Source organism: Sminthopsis crassicaudata, chromosome 5 (genome assembly GCF_048593235.1).
Source record: "Sminthopsis crassicaudata isolate SCR6 chromosome 5, ASM4859323v1, whole genome shotgun sequence".
Classification (NCBI taxonomy): Eukaryota; Metazoa; Chordata; class Mammalia; order Dasyuromorphia; family Dasyuridae; genus Sminthopsis; species Sminthopsis crassicaudata.
The window spans coordinates 152,532,946-152,546,851 of NC_133621.1; the positions used below are offsets into that span (position 1 = coordinate 152,532,946).

General features: G+C 34.4%; 1 protein-coding gene across 4 annotated transcripts in view; it reads right to left on the reverse strand.

Annotated features, from left to right (window-relative positions):
* The window catches only part of HGF (hepatocyte growth factor), a 108,217-nt gene that overhangs the window by 60,262 nt on the left and 34,049 nt on the right, over window positions 1-13,906 (reverse strand). For 3 of the 4 annotated variants that reach the window (XM_074268488.1, XM_074268489.1, XM_074268491.1), the window contains 2 exons: window positions 13,429-13,549; window positions 11,439-11,557 (listed from right to left, as the gene is read on the reverse strand). In XM_074268488.1, the coding sequence (XP_074124589.1) occupies window positions 11,439-11,557; window positions 13,429-13,549 (240 nt within the window). Of the gene's footprint in view, window positions 1-534; window positions 1,011-11,438; window positions 11,558-13,428; window positions 13,550-13,906 lie in introns of those variants that run through there. The other variant, XM_074268492.1, reaches the window with a different exon arrangement.

Sequence of the window (13,906 nt, forward strand, 5' to 3'; positions counted from 1 at the left end):
CATAAAGGTAAAAGATATCATTGCTAGCAAGATTCTTGCCAGAGTCCTTCTCAATAAGCTGCCTACATTTATAAGACGGTTATCTGAGAGCCATTGTGGTCTTAGGAGGGCTGAAGAACAGCCAATATGGTGTTTGTGGTTTGCCAACTCCAAGAGAAATGGTAGGAGTAAAACACAACATTTGTAGATTTGATTAAGGTCTTTGATAGTATCATTCATGAGGACTTATGGAAAACTACGTCAAAATCTCGTTGCCCCAGAAGTTTGTTAGTATTATATTTCAGCTTCATGAGGGCATACTTGCCCAGGTTCTAGATAAGAGTCGATGCTCTTGCACTTTCCTAGTCATTAATGGAGTGAAACAAGGATGGGTTCTTGCCTCCACGTTTTTAGAATGATGTTTTCAGCCATGTTATTAAACATCTTCCATAATGACAAAAACTCATCAAGCTGAGCTGCCACACTGATGGTAAATTTTTCAATTTGAAAAAGGTTATAAGCCAAGACTAAAGTGGAGGGAATATTGGTGAATTATTTATTTATTTTGTTTTACAAATGATTGTGCACTAAATGCAGTCTCTGAAGCTGAGATGCAACAAAGTATGGATCAATTCTCTACTCCTTGAGGTAATTCTAGCCTAACAATTAAAACAAGGCAACAGAAGTGCTCCTTCAACCAGTACCATATATGTGGAACCATCAGTTACAGAAAATGGAGAAATTTTTGATGTGGATAAGTTCACTTACCTTGGCAGTATATTTTCCAGGGATGTACACATTGATAATGAAGTTGATGCATGTATTGCCAGAACTAGCTCAGTGTTTGGAACACTCCATAGGAAAGTGTGGGAGAGAAGAGGTATTAGACTGACTACCAAACTGAAGGTCTACAGAGCCGCTGTGCTGACCTCATTGTTGTATGCCTGTGAAACCTGGGCAGTATACCAGCGCCATGCCAGGAAACTGAATCACTTCCATTTGAATTGTCTTAAGAAGATTCTGAAGATCACCTGTCAGGATAAGATACCAGACACTGAGGTCCTTTCTTGAGCTAAACTGCCAAGCATTCAAAGTCTACTGAAGAGAGCACAACTCCAATGAGCTATTCAAGTGTCAAATGTATATTGCTAAAAAAAATAAAAAATAAAAACTTTTTTATCCAGAATTCATACTAGGCAAGCACTCACTAGTGATCAACAAAAACAGTATAAATATACTCTCTAGGTATCTCTTTAAAATTTTTCAAATTGATTCTGTAACATAGGAAACGATGGCATAGGCCCATTCTTCATGGCATACCCTCATCAGAAAGTGCTGTGCTCATAGAGCACAGCGGAATTGAAGTAGCTCAAAAGAAACAAGAGATGCATAAATTTATAGAATCCACCCCAAATGACCACATGGACAATTTGTGTCTGACCTGTAGTAGAACATTCTGAGCTCATATCAGTCTAATAATCCACAGACACATTATAACTTGAATTTAACATAGAGATGTTATTTTGCGCTTCTTTTAGAACAAAGGATAATAACTAATATGTTATCTCATTTGTTCCATGCACCAACCTGGTAAGGTAGACATTATTGATATTATCCATATTTTATAGATGAAGAATCTGAGGTTGAGTAATCTAGCCAGGATCACATAGCTAGTAAGCACCTGAGGCAAGATTTGGACTCCACTGGGTCCAAATCTAGTAATCTATCTAATAAACTACCTCACTGCCACATTAAGAAAAGTATAGCATCTAAAAATAGGAAGTATGTCCTATTTTAGGGATTCTCAACATTTTCTATGTCATGAACTCCTTTGTCAATCTAGTCAATCATACAGAGCCCTTCTCAGAAAAATGTTTTTAAATGCACAAATTAAAATACATAAATTTATAAAGAAAACTCATTGCATTAAAATAGTTAATAATATTAAAAAAACAAGCTCAATTTAAGAACTCTTGCTAATCATTAAGAAAATCTAAAATTAAATAATTTTAGGGGCAACTACATGATGCAGTAGATAGAGCACAGGCCCTGAAGTCAGGATGATCAGAGTTTAGCTCCAATAATATACTAGCTGTGTGACCCTAAGCAAATCATTTAACCCCAATTGCCTCACCAAAAATAACCAATAAAATAAAATAATTTATACTCTATTTTAAAAATTGAAATGAATGATAGAACATTTTGAAGTCCAAATCTTGCCTCATACTTATTAGCTGTGTGACAGAATTAATCTAAGTACTTTAAGAGAAGTCCAATACAACCTAAATGTAAAACCTTTGAATATGAGCCTAGTCATAAATTAGATATATACTGTTTAAGAACAATTTGTGTTAAATATGAAAAAGTAATATGGCATAGCAAAAAGAGAGCTGAGTATGTAGTTAGAAAAGACCTGGTTTAAAATAATGCCATAGAAAAATACTGGTAATGTAACTCACCAAGAAAAAGTCATCTAACTTTACTAAACTAAAATTTGCTCATCTGTCAAATGAGAATAATATCTATAAAGAGTTACTGATGAGGATAAAATTACAGAAAGTAAAACAGTTTGCAAACCTTAATTATACATGCACCTATTATTATTATTATCATCATCACCATGGGTTTAAGTCACTTTTTATTCATACTCCAGAACTAACAATGGCTATTTACTAAAGTTTAATGCTCATCAGTGCAACACCTAACCTATTGTAGACTCTTGAAATATTGTGGTTTATGACATTTTAATAATAGACTAGACCTATATATTCTTATTTACTAAGAAATTCTAATATGTCATGAGTCAATCCCCTCAATTAATATGGGTCAGCATCTTCTCTGCAATTTAAAATCTGAGAGAATGGCCTAGAGAACTTAAAATTTTCGTGATTATGCCAGAGTTGAACTCATATTTTCCTGGAACCAAGGCTGAGTTCTCTGTCCATTACATCAGAGAATCTCCTACATTCATCTAATGCTCTAATATTAAGAGATACATATCAGAGCCTGATTTTAAGCTTAGGTCTTCCAAATTGAAGGTACCCTTTATATTATAGCATATGTTTGCTGGCAATCAATTTTTATTTGTACAAATTAGATTCTAAACCAGCAGTTCTTAAACCTATTAAAATCTCAGACTATTTTGTTTTTTGGTAGACCACCTTGAAATCAATCCACAGATACCTGTGAGGTCAGTGTACATCAAGTTAAGAATCTCTACTCTAGTCTAGAAAAAAAGCTCTTGAAAGGTGCTTCATGACTGAATCAATTAACATGTAAAATTGTTTCAAACTAGCCTAGCATACATTGGAACAAAAAATTCCTAACACGTCCAGCCTCCATCTGAAGACCTCTAAGAAAGAGGAATTCATCATGCCCTACTGTAGTCCATTCCATCCTTAAGTAGTTTGAATTGGCAGGAAATTTGACCCAATTCATGCCTAGATGTGATTTTGCATCTTTCATCCCATTGCTCTGAATTTAGCATTTTGAGACTAAGAAGAACAGGAAAGTACCTGAAGAATATGTAGAGAACTCTTTTGTTCATCCTTAATAAAATATGCCAAATTCTTTGAACTGATCATCAGATGGTATGATCTCAAGGCTCTACGTCATATTCTTGTTTCTCTCATCTGGATGTTCTCCAGCTCTTCAGTGTCTGTTCTAACATGTAGGTGCCAGAACTGAACTCAGGATACAAGATGGTATAACCAAGGCAGAGGAAAGAAAAACTATCAAGCCTTAATCCTGGATATATGTCAGTAAATAAAAAATTACAGAATGCAAGGAAGGTAACCTTTAAAGAGAAGGAAGGAGTAGATGTAGAAATAAGGGAAAAGTCTTTTGGAAAATGTGGCCTAGAAATTATTCTTAATCCAGCCATGCTAGTTTTTTTGTGAATACCACTTCTTATTCTGCATAGTTATGAATGATTCAAATAACACATCCAGAATTTGATCAGGAAAGGAACTCAAATCCTCTGATTTATAATTCACAACCTCTACTCCTTTTCCTTTTTTACAATCTTTTTCTCTATATTTTCTAACTTGTAGCATTAACCAAAATCTTTAAAAGTTCATTAGTAAAGAGACATTTATTATACTGACCAGTTCTTTAAGTACTCTGGGAAAGTACACCTTTCCAGAGGTATAGTCTTATAATGGGTCTCATCATATGAAATTTCAATGAAATATGATTTCAAATTTGTTTCCTTATCTTAACATCCCTAACATTGCCTTACTTGTTTCTTATGCATATATTTTAAAATATATAATATATATATTTTTATAATATTTTATTTTTATATTTTATATATATTTTTAAATAGAAAACTGAAGACATAGGTTTTTTTTTCTATTTCCATTCCTAGATATTTTCACCCATGAATTTCTTGCTTTTTTCTATTCCTATTTTCAATTCTACATTTGGCCTGCCTATGATACCTAAGTTAATATTTTTTTAAAAATACATTTTTCTCCTATGTAGTCAATCAACAAGCATTTATTAAACATCTCTATGAACCAGGAATTGTGCTAAATGCAAAAACTAGTTGTTCTTAAAAAAAAAAAAACTCTACTGTTGAGAAGCTATTTTCTTTTATTTAAACTTTTAAAATCATTTTGCTTAAACTTGAAAGATTCCAAACATATTCTTATCATCTTTTGTTAAGCATACTTTGTCACTCACCAAAAACTCATCAATCCTAGATTTTAATCCATGACACAGAAATCCAAAACCAAAATATCCAAAATGTGCTAAATTTCATTTTCTTGACTGACTCTTGTTTTTCTAAATCTGCCTCTTTTTTGAAGTTAGTTTTTCATCAACTATAATGATCAAAGAGTTACTTGTACCCTTAAACTCTAGTTCCTTGCCTGAAATTTCACAAACATTAGAAATGTGCTTAAGGTCCTTTTCTGGCAGCATCACTCATTCCTATATGAATTACGTATATATATATATGGACAGAAGTTGTAAATACTTATTATTCATGTGTTTTTTGTCTTCTTCCATCAGAATATAAGCAACTTGTGATTAAGCATTGTTTCATTCTTTGTATTTATGTATCTCCAGTGCATATCACAATGCCTAGAACATCCTAAGCATTTAACAAATGCTTAATTGAATAGTTACCATACCCTCCAACAATATAGCCCCTTTTCTATAATTAGTTCAAAAAAAATCTGCTTCATCAGTCAGTCACTAATTACCAGGACTTGTCTTTTCTTCCCCTGGCCCTTACTGGATAATCTCTCATTTGATTGCATTGTAGAGCTACATTATCATTTTGTACATGAAAAGGAACAGTTCCATCTTCTATGGGAAGAGTTCTTATCTTTACATTAATTCAAAATTTTCAATGATTCTTCTTCTTCTTCAGAATTCTGCTTTTCATCTTTTTTTTTCTTTTTTTTCTTTGTTTATATGTTGAAACTCTTTTGCACTTTAGGGAACACTTCATTCTCCCTGATAACTTGAAGAAGAGAATGATGTTCTGCCTACCCCTTTACACTGTATTGTAGAACAGAGACTAGACTGAACTTTGTGCATGAAGAGTCTTTCAGCCTCAGTTTTCTAACTCTAAAATAGGAATTGTAGCAACTTTCTCACAGGGTTGTCTCAATGATCAAATGAAATAATATATGTAAAGCATTTTATGAGCCTGGAAGCACAACATAGATGCTAGCTCATATTATTGTAATTATTACTATTATTGTTGTCATTACTATATCATTGCAAATTTCTTCCTGTTCTCCACATTTGCTGAAAGTAAGGTTTTCAAATTCTTGTCTTACATATTAAAGTTGTTTTAATGGTCAGCTCTCATGGAGAATAACTAAGGCAGATTCTCTGTGATTATCTTCAATTCTGGAGTCTCCTTATCATCTAATTAATGCCTCACTTTTTTAGCACTTTGATAGGCTCACTTATTTTCTCTCCCCAGGCATTTCCATCTTTTCCCCTTTCTTCTTTTATCTTTTGCTTTGACACTTTCTCCTTAAATCATTAGTTTGCTTAACCTTGAGTTCTCCTGTTTGAAGATGAATCCCTCTTCACTCGATCTAAACCAAATTTTTCCCACTAAATCCAGAAGTCAAAAGATCTCTATATTCATTGCATCATTTTCCCATAAAAATACTAGCACAATAGCTGAAAGAATTCAAACCTTTTTCCTAAAAAAAAAATATGTATATAGAATTCTATTCAGATCCACTTCTGAAATCTACTTTGATATGACAATGGATGACACTTTATTTAGGGAAGAACATAAATTATCACAGCATACAGAACTGTATAGAATCCCCTGGAAGAGTTCTCTACATATTCAGAGGAGTTTGACTTAACAGTACAGTGAGGAAAAAAACAAGGTAATGAAGAATGTTAGTTGAATCGATATTAACATGCATTTAGATGGATATATCAGAGAACTTGTTCAATAACATGTTTATCTTGAATAGACAATACAAATGACCAACAAAAAAGTCAGGCACTAAGTTGAAAGAAAGAGCAGAATGAACAAAATTGATTTGGGAATTGCTTATTTCTTTAATGACCCCCTTCTTTCCATGGAAGAAAAGGTGTATCTTTTCAATAATTATATTTTACTGGTACTGTTCAATGGCAACAAGACAGGGTATAGTAGTGCCTCTAAGGAACTGAAAATAAACATATGCAAAGATCAATGGTAAGTATAAGAAGGTTGCAAAATATGACCAATGAAGAACTATGTAGAACAGCAATAAAGGGTGTCATTGACATATTGTATGACAGGAAGAGAAAAGGGGATCATCACATGAGTTGATGGATGAAAGGTGGACAGAGTACTCCATTAATATGCTCAAGATACTGGGAGAAAGATTGGGACTTTATACAATAACGTTGTACAAGAACATGGACAAGGGTTACACAGGTATAAATAAGTTGTGATTTGCTCTTTTGCAGGAATGCCCCAAAAGATGAGATATCAGGACCATTTGAATGTTAAGTACTGATGACTAAAGAGAGAAGTCTCAGTTGAATGATGAGACTGAAACCAGATTACAAATGGGGATGAGGACAATGAGCATAGATAGCATTTTCTAAGAAGGTAGGGTAGAGATGCAGGCAGCAGCCCATGAGATGGCGAATGTGAAGGAGTTAGTCTTATAATGGAAAAAGGACCACCTCATTAGGAAAGTAATGAAATCTCAGCTGAAAACATATAAAGAAGCTTACAAAGGGAAATTAAAGTTTGAAATAGCTTCTGTGGGGAGAATAGAATCAATTAGGGAGGAATGAAATGAGAGTATCACCACATTGAATTTATAGGTGAAGTTAAATGCCATAAATCTGTACTACAGAGTCAACTTAGTTATATGACGTTCTTCAGGATTTAGGGCTAATATGTAAATGGCAATTCAAGGATGTAGTTTGGCATGGGATACATAGAGGCAGGACAAAAAAGGAAAAAATTCAAAGTAGTGACACAGTGAAGTTGAACTTGTTAATTATAAGAAAAAAAATTGACAGAAGAAGGGGAAATCAGAGCATTAATAGTGGCCAACAGAAATACTAAGGAAGAGAAGCAACCATTCATTTAGAAAACATTTATAATGTAACAGGAAGGGGTAGCTAGTTGGTGTAGTGTATAGAGCACCAGTCCTGAAGTCAGGAGGACCTGAGTTCAAATTTGATCTTCATCACTTAACACTTCCTAGCTGTGTGGCCCTGAGCAAGTGACTTAATCCCAATTGTCTCAGCAAAAAAAGAGAGAGAAGAAAAGAAAAGAAAAAGAAATGTAACAGAAATTGTGGAAATTGGAAATAAGAGAATTTTTGCTCCCATTCTAATGGAGAACACAACATGAAAACAATGTACACAGAAAACACATATACATATTCATAAATATATACACACATTTATGTATATAGGGTAAATTAAAAATAATCTTGCAGGAAAGGCATAAGTTGCAGGAACAGAAAAAGGCTTCCTGCAAAAAGTAGAATTAGAGGTTGAAATAAGGTCAAAGAAAAATTTCATAAGAACTAAGAGAGGGGGAAAAAGGACTCATAGGAGATTATGATTATGTAGAAGAATGTCAATTTTTTTTATTATGGAAATAGAATGTATGTAATGTGGAGGCACCATTCTGTGTAAATATGAGGTGGAACAAAGCAGTCATTGAATTTGAGGCAACTGAGAAAACCAATAGATTAAGGTTTTGGAAGATCAGTGAATGTTGAAGTATCTTAGCAAAAGTCAGGAGATGGAAAGATGATGAAGAGAGTGATCCAATTAATACACTTATTGTAAAAGAGAAGAGAACTATAATAAAGTATGTAGACCTGTTATGGGCCAGAACACTGAACCTGAAACAAAGATTCTTACAAGGTGCTAACTCAGTAAAATTGATGAGACAATGGTTATCTAATTTAGCATGGTGCTTAACAATTCTCTAAATACAGTATGATTGATTTAATCTTACAACAAATAATGGTTTCCTAGTGATATAATGATTGGTTTATACTCAGTGTAGAGCATATAAAGCTTCAACAAACTCAGACAGAGGGAGAGCCAGAGACAGACTCAGAAGAGCTTGGAGACAGACTAAGAAGGGCTTGGAGAGAGACTCAGAAGGGCCAGACACAGACTCTGAAGGGAGGCAGAGCCAGATTCATTCACTTCATCTCACAGCACCATGGTGGCTCTCCTCTTTCACTTTTCCACTGAAACCAAGACTCCTGAAAGGCTCTCAAGAAAGCTAGCCCAGGCCCCAGGCAAGGAAACTAGGTTGTGAAGAAGATAATAAAGGATTTGAACTTTAACACCTGACTATTCTTGTGGTGATTGCTCAACTGAAACAAAGGCTGCCCCAGATCACCAGAAAACCACCAAGAACATTACATAGACATAATACTTTTTTTTTTTCTTTCTGAAACAGATTAAGAACTACATTATGATTCTTATAAGCTACTAAGACAGTGGAATTGATAGAGACAATAATTATCTAATTTAGCATGGTTCAGTATGATTGATTTGATCCTACAAAGGAGATGTTATGGGCCAGAACTTGAAACAAGGTACTAAGTGGAATTGAGGAGACAGTGGTTAAATTTACATTAGTATTGATTTAATCCTACAGCAAATAATGGTTTCCTAGTGATGTAGTGATTGGAGTATACTCAGTGTACAGCATATAAGCAAGAAGCTCTCAGGGCCAGACCCACAAGCCCACTCTCAGAGGCGGAGTCAGATTCATTCCATATTCCACCTTTGTGCTGGCTTTGGATTCACAGGGAGCTAGAGGCAGAAGGTGGAAGAGACAAAGGACTAGTGGCAAGAGCTCTCAGAACCAAGGAGAGAGATAGGACTCTAAGAAAGCTAACCAAGCTATTTTGAAGGGGACAATAAAGGATCTGAACTTTTAGCTTCTGGCTGCATTCGAGGTGATTATTGAACTGAACTGAAACTAAAGCTGCCTCCAGAAGCTCCCCAAGAAACCTGTTCCTTGAGAACATTATATTTTAGAGAAGAACATTACAGAACTAAGGGAAATTTGTTTAATATAGATCATCTAGATTGTGTAATAGATAGAGTGATGGGTGATTCTCTCATCAAGAGTACCATCAAGAGTACCATTGAAAGTCAGGAAAACTCATAATGTGAGTTTAAATCTGGCCTCAGATACTTACTAAAGTAATTCATGCTAGGTAACTCATTTAACCCTATTTGCCTCAATTTCTCATCTATGAAATGAGCTAGAGAAGGAAAGGATAAACTACTCTGGTATCTGTTCCATGAAATCCCCAAATGGGGTCACTATGACTTAGGACTAAAAAATGACTGAACTTCTGGGTAGCTTTGGGAGGGAGAGCTATATGATACACTGGAAGAGCTGAAAGTCAAAAAGACTATCTTTGTAAGTTCAAATCTAACTTCAGATATTTACTAGCTATGTGACACTGAGCAAATAATTTAACTTTATTTGCCTCAGTTTCCTCATCTGTAAAACAGAAAGAAATGCCAAACTACTCTAGCACCTTTGTGAAGAAAACTTCAAATGGGATCACAGAGTCAGACAGGACTGAAAAAATGACAACATAAATCAGGAGTTTTGCAGTACCCAAAGAGATGAAAAAGTTGGGTTGAGATGTATGAGGGAAAAGTTTAAAGTGAATAAAGGTTAGAAGTGGGACTTCAGAGACATTAATCCTTAACTTACTCTTAATTCCAGTAACAACTATGTAAGTGTTATATGCATTTATGTGAATGCATACATGGGTATATTCATATATATATATATATACATATATATATATGCCATTTTGTTAGTACTTTTCTGGGGGTTTTTGAGAGGTGGGAATCACAGTAGATAGAAAGAAGTATTTAGATCTGTTCTTTCATCCACTTTAGAATTTCAAAGATATGGAAATTTCCTCTATTAATGTTGATAGGCAGCTTATCTGTGAAATATAAGTGGTGACTGACTCAGCTATTATGTATCATAGTCAGAACTTGAACTCAAAACTTCTGACTTTAAGGCTGGCCTATTTACTGCCTCTCATCTTATAGAAAGCAGATATTTAATCTTCTCAAATTGGCAGAATTAATCAGTGACAGTAGGTCAGGGCCAAGAAGAGTGATTGCAAGAAACAAAAATAGAAAGGAGTTTGTTATATGATTTCTCCCTGCTAAAATTATCTTTTATTCTAATTTCCAGTAGAGGTTACACAACCCCCTTTTCCCCCAACCTTCCCAACTAAGTATAGAAACTTTTATTTAAGGCTGTCTGTTTTCAATGCTTAGCACAAAGTATTTTGTTCACAATAAGTACCTAATGAATGCTTTTTTTTGTAATTGAACTGACTTATGAAATAGCCTGTGCAAAGACTGTGAACACTGAAGGAAAGACCTACAAAGAAGCAGACTGAACTGGAATTGTGTGGTGCTAATTGCAGATGAGAGCAGACAGCTAGGTTAGGATTAGCTAGTGGTATATTGAGAGTGTTAGAAGTTTCTATTAGGCTTATTATCATTAATTCCTATATATGTCATTCATCAAGGGAGAGCCCAAGGTGCATTGGCAGCACATGGATTCTCTCCAGGGAGAAAATGTTCTGTAACAGAAAGAGTGCAGGACTAGAAGTAGAGAAACAGAGGTCTCAGTTTTCACTTCTCTGAAACCTTGAACATGTCTGTTAACCTCAATTTCTCTCCATATGTTCATCCTCTTGATATGATGAAGAACATTACCTGGTTCCATACTTTGCTTATGAAATTATATGGCTAAAGTACTTTGAAAGAATGATACTATATAAAAGGGTGAAGACTACGTAATGAAAACTTTTTAAGATATAGGGAAAAAAACAGTAAAATTCAAAGAATGGGTGGAATGAGCTGCTAACCTATCTATGGATAATTGTCCACTTATACCCAGCCCTCAAGAGGAAAAGGAAGCAATAAATTTGTCTCTAACTCACCACATGTTTTAATTGCACAGTACTCCCAAGGGGTGTCAGGGTCAAGAGTATAGCACCATGGCCTCGGCTTGCCATCAGGATTGCGGCAATAATTATCATCAAAGCCCTTGTCAGGATATCTGCAAACCACACCAAGAAAAGTGTCATGTAAATCTGCCTGGAGACACCACCCAACCCTCTGTTCAAGGAATGTTTTTCAACTAAGATTTTCCTGTGACCCAGGAAAAGAGAAATTTCATTGGAGTTGTGCCTTATTAGAATTTGCTACCATGAGGTTGACATTAATATGCTATTGAGTGTGGGGTGTTACGTACGGTTAACTCTGCTAATTATTTAAGGCCTTTCTAGTGGCCCAGAACCAGAGACAAAAATCGAATCTCTATCACATAGAATCCAATTAAAAATGGATTATATAAACAAGACCTGCCATAGAATGCTCTTTAAGAAAACTGGTCCTTCTGTAAGACATCTTACTGAGTTTAAATTAAAATTATGTTTCAATAGCTCCATTATTAATGACTGCTTTATTCCACTAAAAGAACATTTCTAGGTCATGCCCTCATCATTCTAGTAATAAAAAAGCAAATACTTATACATTGCTCTCTCCTACATTTAACTTATTAGAATCTGAATTCATTGCTTGATTTTAATTGTTACCATATTCCCTGAGGTATTACCAAAAAAAGAGGTGCCATTTTTTAAGCAGGGGTTTAATTAGAAAAGGATCAAACAAACGTCTTAGTAAATGCCCCAGATAAGAGGGGAAATGAAATTTCTTCACAATTATTTGTTTGTATTTTTGTTCAGATATTTAAAATTGAAAAGACTTGTTTAAAAAGACACATAAAATTTCAAGCCAAAATAAAATGAATAATAGAAATAATTCACACCCAAGCTACTTCTTGTGGGGGGGAAAGTTGGGAGTTTGGATGCATCTACCTTCATTGTACAGTTTTCACATACACAATCTGACTAATTCATCAGAATACCCTATGTTTTAATTTTGCATTTGTTTTAATTCTTCGCTTCTCATCACCTGTAGAGATACAGTTTATGTTAATAATATATGTGACTCATATATTGTATCTAGGATATACTATAACATATTTAACATGTATGGGACTGTCTGCCATCTAGGAGAGGGGGTGGAGGGAAGGAGGGGAAAATTCGGAGCAAAAATGAGTGCAAAGGATAATGTTGTAAAAAATTACCCATGTATATGTACTGTCAAAAAAAAAAGTTGTAATTATAAAATTTATTTTAAAAATAATATATGTGCCTTGGAAAAGGCACATTAAAAAGAAAGCATCTTATTTCATGGGATCTACATTTTGGATGTAGAATTTGAAAAATATTTCAGAAGTCCTTTAATCCATAAAAAGAAAACCAAACTCCAAGAGAATGTAACTTGCCCAAGATCATTTAAGTAATAAGTTGCAAACTTGGGATTTAAACTCAATTTTTCTGACTCTAAATTTAACAATCCTTTCATTGTATAACACTATCTGCTTTAGAAATGCATTTAAAGGCCAATAGTTAGTAGTAATAGCCAATTTATTATTTGCTCCCATAGTTTAGATTTACAGCATTGTTAATGAATCTTCCTCTTCTATACCTCTCCCTTCCCTCAAGATATGCAAGAGTTAAAGAAATAAGTCATGCAGATGTTCTAGTATACCCTATTTGAGTCCATTCTTTGTCCTTAGAACTACCCTGATGGTGACAATTCCAACCACTGGGGGCTTGACTTAGTGTAGATGGAATCATAACTCTGTAATTATGTCCTCATCATGAATTCTTTTTCCCAGAACTCTGATGGTCCTAAAAACTGTGTCAAAAGTATCATACATACTAAGGGAAAGATTCTGTTTATTGGGCCACTGGTACAGTCTACATCATCCCCAAAGTGGGAATGTAGAAGGGTTTGAACTGGTGATTAAAAGAGAACTTTCAAAAGTAGAGCCAACACAAAATCAGGAGACATGTTTACCTCTCTGGTAAGAATTTGTGTCGGTGTGGTGTCTGGTGATCCCAGCGCTGACATATCTTGCCTGATTCAGTATGATCCATGGGACCTCGGTAACTTTCCCCATTGCAAGTCATACACTCAACTACCAAAAACAAAAGTAAATATTAGCATGTTAGTAGCCTAAGACAGCACTAAAAAGGACACCACTGCTGTATTAAAATATCAATCTTTTCAATCATGAAATTTTTAAAAAATGATATTTTAATACAGTATTCTAGCATAGGATGTTATAAAATTATTGTTTTTAAGCTTAGTGTAAAAATATCCCTTCAGCCAGCTTAGAATGATGTAATAGGAGATGATGTATTGAAAAATTGAATTTAAAACCTTAAATTTAAAACATATTTAGGAGAGTGTCAGATTACTCTGAATGTGATGTACTAGCTATCTAAGATTTGGTTGTTTCAAGCAGATCAAGAACAAAATCAGAATTTAATCA